The 8,605-nt window shown below is 29.4% G+C and overlaps 1 protein-coding gene across 1 annotated transcript; it reads right to left on the reverse strand.

Annotated features, from left to right (window-relative positions):
- Positions 1-2,916: 2,916 nt before the first annotated feature.
- Positions 2,917-3,798, reverse strand: LOC114725006 (ethylene-responsive transcription factor 15-like). Its single transcript, XM_028911465.1, has one exon. It carries the CDS (start codon positions 3,796-3,798, stop codon positions 2,917-2,919), a length of 882 nt encoding a protein of 293 aa, XP_028767298.1.
- Positions 3,799-8,605: the final 4,807 nt, after the last annotated feature.

The raw sequence follows: 8,605 nt of genomic DNA on the forward strand, positions 1-8,605 counted from the left end.
TTATGTCTTTATTTTTGCATATGAAATTAAAAAATAGTTAATTTAGTTACGACTGATTTAGCCATGATGAAATTAATAAACCTTGAGTCAAATTTCTACTAATTCAATTAAAATAAAATAGACGCACAAGAGGATTGGACCAAAATTATTAAACTTTTCGAAATTATGCTTATATAATATCTTATCTTTTTTACACATAAAAATGTTTCTGATTTCTGATTAACTCGTATGGTTCAAAAAAAAATCGACATCGCTTTCAAACAAAATACAAAAAATGAAAGAGAGAGAGTGCCGTTACAGAGAGGTCTTAGCTTACGAGATGTATCTGTGTTCATCATATATGCTATGAATCTCCAAAAGGGCAATTCAAAGCCCATATGCTAAGGATGCATTGAACAAATCAATTTTTTCTTTCATTATGAGGATAATTATTATTTATAACATAGTCAATCTTCAAGTAATGTATACAAATAAACTATTGTTTTTTATACAAAGCTTTATATATAATTAATTACAATTTTTATTGTGATGGGAATTCTTTATGTCATTATCATTAGAAGCATGTGTTTTGACTTTCATAATGCAAATTGAAAAGCAAAGATAATGAAACTATTAATAATGTGGATTTGGTATATACGCATGAAAATATTAGTATTCGTCTTAACGAGAAGTGAGCATTTCTTTGATTTGTATGTATACATAAAACACCTTATTATTAATATTATGCTTATTCTCGCATTGACATTTCATTATTTCGACTGCCATAGTTTTTAAATTTCTTTTTTGTACATTTTTTCCAGCAGAAAAGAATGTCGAATCGAAGGCATACAAGTTCAGAATAATGTGCATGTTGAATAATATTAAAATCTTTGATAATGAACTGATTTTAATCATTTTCCTGAATTTAATATACTGGTTAACGTGTTCTTTGAAAACGATCTAAAAGGAATGGAAGGATTATTACTTATGAACAATATTGAGCTCTATTAATTTTTAAATAGACCTAGAGTGAATCCTCTATATTTGCATGGATATTGGAATGTCTGAGACGCGTCACACACATTCATGAATTATGAATAGTGTGACTCTTTAATTATAATTTTTCTTAACGTGCATGTTATATTCATTGATGTCTTTAACTCTTTATTGACAATAAGAAAAGCACACTCCATCTATCCCTTAATATATAGTAGCCGGTTGCCAAATTTATAATTACTAAGGAAATTGTTCACGTCCATTTAAAAAAAAAAATCTACTAACGGTCAAATTATTTATTATAGACCAAAAAAAATCCCCCGGCAGGGATATACCCTATTGAAAAGATATCAAGATTTTTCTTAGTCGCAAAAACTAACAAAAATACTGACAAGGGCTTGTATAGAAAATCGGATTTAAAATTCTTTTCTTCTTATTTTTTAAATTATATCATTTCTCCACTATTAACACCTATATTTCATACAACTTCATCAACTTCAACAAAAGCCAAATTCAATAGTTCCCAATGCCATAGGATTGCTACCAAAACTACTTAAAATATGGCAGCGAGTGAAAGGGACTTCCACTGACAACAATGGTCACCATATTAATTTGACCTTGATACAAGTCCTTTTAATGGCCACATTAAAATAAGAAACTGATAGGGATTTCCAAATTCCAATGGTAATAATAATACTAATAATAAAAGCTATTAATTATAATTGAAGTATTTGTGACAACGTCAGTCATTCTTATTATAATATACGCTTCTAATATACTCTTCTGGTCCTATTTATAAATCACTTCTAACATAGTTCATACATTTAAAAAAAACTTAAACTTCATTAACTATCCTTTAGAATTCCTCTTTTCACCCAAAAAAAACTACCCTTTAAAATTTAATAGCTTTTCAACTTTATCCCTATTTAATATACATTATATCAATAGAAAAAAAAAAGCTAAACAATAATAAATAAAAGAAAAAAAATGTACATTCATATAAAAATTTCTTTCTCTAGCCTATAAATAGGACTCCTGGCAACAAAAAAAAAGAGCCTATAAATAGGACTAAATGAGCACTCCTCAATCTTTGTACATAAGGTATTATTTAATTATTAAATTTGCATTTAAATACTCTTTTTCATATCTTTTACTAGTTGAATATAATGGTGAGAAGAGTTGATCAAATAGTATAAAAATTTTTTTGGAAAAGAGTAGATGAAGACTAATGAAAACACTTAATGAAATTATTAAGAGATTTTTTTTATCAACAATCTATTTGAAAGGTTTTGTTATTGTTAGATACACCAACATCATGTCATCCATATAATTGACCTCATTTAGTGAAAAAAGACTGTTGTTATTATATTTAAGTGTTTTTATGGGGTGATCAGTGCACTTTAAGTTATTAGCTAATTGTGGAAATTGATCATAACCTAGTTAATGTAAAGTATGATATGCTTGATGATATATGGCTTTTAGGTTCATGATGATATATATTGTGCTATGGCCTGAAAATTTGAGCCATGGCACAGTTGGACACCATGCAATGTCCCTGCGTAAGCAAAAACGTTCCTGCTGCCAATTAAATCTATGAGGAGAATATTTATGCATCAAAACATAGATGTATTTTTTCAAATTTCATAAACTGCAGTATCAAAATTAAACCACGTTCACATTGAACATGTAATTCCTGATTTTTTTTTTTTTGGGGCCTTCCTAGTATCTATCCAGACAAGCTATTGCTGAAAACTTGGAGATTTAAATAAACGCAGACAACTACGTAAAAAATTTAATCATGCGTTGTCACTTTCCTCAAGGAAAACAGCTTACTATGACTAATCAGTTATGCAATATCTATAGAAAATACATAAATATTTTACCTTGTATATATCTATTACAACTTCCTTTATCAATTTTGATGAGCTTTTTTGTCAAAACTCAAAAGGAAGATAATAAACTCTCCAAGTAATCACTCCCCAAGTCCTGAAACACAACAACATCTACTTCATCCCCCAAATTCGCCATCTTTTTAGCCGCAGGTTCTTCAATATTTCTCAATCTTCTTTTCCTGGAATAATAATGCTCCTCACAAGTTGAAGCAGAGTTAGTAATAATTGGTTTATTATTGACACTGTCACTTCCTTTGAGATCAAACCCTAAAGCATTCGCAACAATCTCAATTGGGAAATTCAAATATGCCTTAGGACCTCTAATTCTCAAAGCTGCCTTATCATAAGCTAAAGCTGCTTCTTCAGCTGTTTCGAATGTTCCAAGCCAAACTCTAGCTCCATTCCTTGATGAGTCCCTGATTTCTGCTGCATATTTTCCCCATGGCCTTCTTCTCACTCCTCTATAGTGTCTTCTTTTTTCACCTTCCATATTCTTTGGCCTCACAGTGCCATCTACTTCTTCTTTTTCTTGTTGTTCTACATTTTTACAATTGGATTCAATGTTTCTGCAGAAATTTCCCAGATTGTTGTTATAATTGCATGTGTCTTGAAGAAGATTCTGTGGAAAATCAGCTAAAATTTCTTCCCATGCCTCAGCTCCCATTGATATCCATCTTCCCAAACTTGGAAGCCTTTGTAGGATCTCCTTTGATTCATCTCTTCCATCAAGATTCGGAAGCCCTTCCCATGACTTCGATGATTCTGCTGTGTTTACAACCCTAGCCCATATATTCTCAAGAATCCCTTCTGAATCTGCAGCTGCATGATGATGATTACTACTTTTCTGGTTGATATCCTTCAACTCCGACGACGCCTCCATTAAAGCAAAACCAAAGCTCGGTTTTGCTTGATGATCACTTTGACTTGCCATGTTATTTAGAAATGACAGTTAATTGAAGTAAGCAGAAAATAAATTATGATGTATATATATAGGTATATATGCAGTGTGGATACACGTATACAGCTAAGCTAATGGATTTGCTTTATCTTGACAAGTGAATGAGATCCAAGTTGGAAAATTGTAGAATTTGTTCACTGACCAGCTAAGGTATGGAGAATTTCAGGGTTTTCAATACAAAGGAAAGTGTTTAAATAATGGGAATTTATTAATTTAATACTCTTTTCTTGACTTGTGTGCTTTGCTCAATCATTTGGAGCCTTTATCTTGTATGGATTCTTCTTGTTCAATGCATCGGAATTGGAATGTTATCATTTATTTTAATTTAATTATTTAATCATGATTGACTTTGTACAAAGAAACAGCGAGGCAGCAGCATTTGAAAGGCTGGCAAGATCATTGTTCTAAGTTGTGTGGTTTTGGCTTTCTTTAAAAACGTCGAACAACCCTAAGCTAAATATGTCTGACTAAGAAATCCGTGACGCGGTTGATTGATTTACTTATTAATTACAGGAAATTTAATTGAGTGTAAGTAGAAAAATGCAAGAGTTGACTTCAGTAGATTTCTTTCGTTTTGTTCCTTGTAACATCGAATATTTATATGTTTTTTTGTTGGTGTAACGAATATTTATAAATAAATCGACATTATTAAATAATATCTCCTTCAGGAAGTTTCTTTCCTTCAAAGCAAGAGAGGTATAAAATATTGCGGCTTATTCTTTCAAATCTTTAGTTTGTTAATTGTTTTAGGAAATTTAAATACGTATAGGAAAACTTCAATTGACATTTATTCATTCTCACCGGTGCAAAAATAATTTATAAGCAGGACTTTTTTTTGTACGAAAAAGACGTTTTTGTACTAATGTGTAGATAAAATATAGAATGATATTAGAATCAATCTCATTAGTCATTGTCTATCTATATAGTTCAAAAACACATACATAGTTACTTCATTAGAATTCAAAGAGCCTCTAATTAGTATTACGACCAGTCAACAGTTACTTTCCATGATTTTTAAGGTAACATGCATTGCAAGAATGAGTTTGGAATGATAATTAAAAATTTACAAGCAATGTTTTATTAAGTCAACAAAGTTATAACAATTATGATGTGTAATTTACATGGTCTATATCTTCATGTGATCAATATGAGAAAAAATTTATAGTGGTGAGAACATATATATATATATATATATGGATATATATATATCCATACATATGTACACTTTTTGAGTATATTATCAATAAAAAGTCTCTCTCTCTCTCTCTCTAACGGCATTTTGCTTGATAACCGCCATGACTATGTGTCGTGAGAAGCCTTTTTTCTCTAGTAGTGCCAATACAAAATGATTTGTCATTGATTAAAAAGAACTTGAGCATTATGTGGAGCAGCAGGTATTAATTATAATTACAAAGGATGAAGAAGACCATGTACAGAAAGATAATTGACAGTTGGAATTGGAATGTTCCAAGCAATATTTTAAACAAAGAACAATTATTAAGTGAAATTCATATGTTTTCCATATAATAAAAGAAATCATTTATATTGGTCACATCATACATACACTTTCGGTGTACATATCCAAGCTGTATTTTTCCTTCTGATGATGATGTATGAAACATTATGTTTGCAATGAAATATCTTTAATATAAGAGCTAAATAACTAAATTAAATATGTTAAAACATTAGTTAAATTGTTTATTTGTAACAAATATGTATGGACTTTCCTAAACTTCTTTAATCATGTGCATTAGAACTACTCCTCAGTGAAAATCCCTAATTAGCATGTATAATTAATAAAGATATTTTAAAAAATTTATAAATTTGGAGATAAAACGGTTTGAGATTTTATATGGAGGATCAAATCCATATGTCTAATCTGACTCAAATTTAGATTAGTTAGCCGTGTTGTATCTGAATGATTTTATTTGCTACAGAACATATATGTAGGACTTTACCAATATTATAATGGAATAATTAGAAAATCCCTAATCAAGCTAGTAAGCTAGCTTTGACCAGAAGGGTGGCATAATGGTGCATGGGCTGAAATAAAGAGTCGAAACCTTGCTAATGTTAAAAAAAGGGGAAAATTAGCTTGTTAATTATGATAGTTTTGCTTAATTGTTAATTCGGTCGTTGTAGTTTTTTTTGTTAATGGGTAATTATGGTTTCGTCAACTATAAGAACTATTACTTATGCCATTATCTGTTAATTAAAGCTAATGTAAATACTAACTAAATTACATGTAAGTTGCCACAAAATATAAAATAAAAAGAATTTCTTAAGATGACATAAAAATAAGATAATTATTGTACGCATAACTGTTTTCTTGATTCTATAAATAACTTATAATTCGGTTTATTTTGATTTTATTTAGATTTATGTGACAAAATTAATTCAACTATATATTGAGTTGACTACCACTACCACAAAATATAGTTACCAGGTCACCCATTTAATTCGGTTAAGCGAAGAAGCGATGTTAAATAAAAGCAGAAGCATTTTTATAAATAAGTACAAGTAAATGAGTAAAGAACAACCGCAGTATCTATTCCTGGCGAGTAAAACAGTGGAGAAAAAGTTGTCAAGAAACTATGGTCCTATTTGGGATCACGGTTGAAATAACTTATAACCATGTTTCACATAATTAGTCAAGACAAAACTTATTTCAATTGTAAATTACAATTAAAAAATTACTTATAAGTTATTCTAAAGATGATTTATGTCGTTACTAAAAAGCAACATAGTTTTAATTTACAAAGTCGCTCAATCCAATGTAGTAAATCAATTGAAAATAGCCCTAACAATCATAGGGGTCATTATGGTTTCATTTTTCACAAATACAATAACCTAGCCATGGTGGTTCCCTCCACTTGCAACCTCTTCCTTTTAGACATCTGTATTTGATTGGAAACCTTAATTGCATGCTATATATGCAAGGCGTGAAATGCTTGTTGTAGTTTTTATTTTGAGTATATCATAATGTCATTTATCTTGCAAATTAATAAATGGTGAATATAGGGATCAATACCTATGATTGAGGAAATTATAGGGATTCAATAAAAAGAAAGAAAATACAAGGACTTGCATATCAATTTTTCCTTTAAAAAAATTATTCCAAATCAAAAGCAAAGCAAGGAGGCGTAAAAGAAACCACAAGAAACATTTCTTGGAGCAAAAGACATGGCTTATGATGGGGGGATGTTAGAAAATCTAAGCCACACGGTTGGCCAATAGATAAACCTAAACCACAACTTCAAAACAGGAGGAATAAATTAAAGGGCTTAATTAAAATCAAGCAATATTGCATTTTAATCAATATTTTGAACTTGCGTGGTCGTTGAAACATATTAAAACCTATCCGTACATGTATCTGAATCAATCTTCTTTTTTTGTAATAAAAAATTATAGTTCTAGAACATAGCTATTGATGAATATTATGTTTTGAACCAAAACTATATTAATCTAATTTGATGTTTCTGTGATTGCCCACCTATCTTTCTTCTTTAAATAGATTTATTACCAGTGGTCCTTTAGTTTAATATGAATCTACTTGTCAACTATTTACATCAAGAATATTATTTTAAAGATCCCAAAATATTTTTTTAAATATTTAACTATTAATTAGACTGTTTTTAACACCTTCACCTGATCTAAAATTTGTATCTACGTTCTTATCTGCAAGGTTTGTATACGCCGTCGGACCAAAAACAATAAACAAAAGGTAGTTTTGTTTATAAACGTTAAAAGTTTGATTGAAGTATTAAATTTGTTTTTTCAAAAATAAGTTTGAATAAATATTTTCACAGAATTTCGAATTATAAAATTAATCAATTTTGTAAACACCGCAGAGGATCCGAGTTGGATTAAAATGATCGGAAAGAAAAGAAGCCCAAGTTCCAAAAAGCAGGGCCTGGTTATGTTATAAGGCCCATTTTGGCCGATGAACCCTTTGTTGCAGACGATAGCTGAGGCCTTTGTTCCTTGTTAGGCCAACAACTAATTTAAGGTATTTGGTTAGAAATTGTTTAGAGTAAAACCATATTGGCTACAAGGGTGGGTATCCTCTGGTGAAATTACTAGTGGATTGTCATGTTATTTAATTTTTTTTAAAAGAGCTTAAATTAAATAAAAAAAAAGTAGTGGGAAAATAATTTCGGAATATTTTAATGAAGAAAGAGACATATGGTTACTTTTTAAAAAAGGAAAAATAAATTTTAAAATGTGCAAAATGTTATTAACAATTTTTATCTGAATTTCTTTTAACAAAATTACTCCCTTTGTTTTGTCTAATTGAGAGATAAGTTTTGATCCCAAATATAAGATTTTAATCCACTTTGTCTTATATATTTATTATTTTTTTCCCCCAAACTACTTCTATTAATTGTATAGACAATAGATGCAGTCAATAAGAATAATTTCCAAATGAGGTAATTTGGGGGGAAAAAATCAACACATGTTTTTTTTTTAAAAAAATAACTAACTTTATTAATTTTTTAAAATTTAAATAAATTAGGTAACTAATTTATATATTGAACATTGAAGGTGCATAAATTAAAAAACATGATACTTTTTCCCCAAAAGGTAGTAGTTTGTCGTCCAATAAAACTACCCTTACCAAATATAGCCACCGAATTATTAATTATTTGGAATGAACATTATTGAATTTGAAACCTCCAAATGAAGGTAACAAGTACTTAAATTAGCAATTATGGACATATATATATTGAATACAAAGATAATTTAATTTGCTAGATTTATACACAAATTCTATTAATTT

The sequence above is a fragment of the Neltuma alba genome, unplaced genomic scaffold, assembly GCF_004799145.2.
Source record: "Neltuma alba isolate B1F8T4 unplaced genomic scaffold, ASM479914v2 tig00012209_pilon, whole genome shotgun sequence".
Classification (NCBI taxonomy): domain Eukaryota; kingdom Viridiplantae; phylum Streptophyta; class Magnoliopsida; order Fabales; family Fabaceae; genus Neltuma; species Neltuma alba.

Bases quoted from the DNA above. Each gene is read 5' to 3' on its own strand.
- LOC114725006 (XM_028911465.1), bottom strand. From the start codon at position 3,798: ATGGCAAGTCAAAGTGATCATCAAGCAAAACCGAGCTTTGGTTTTGCT.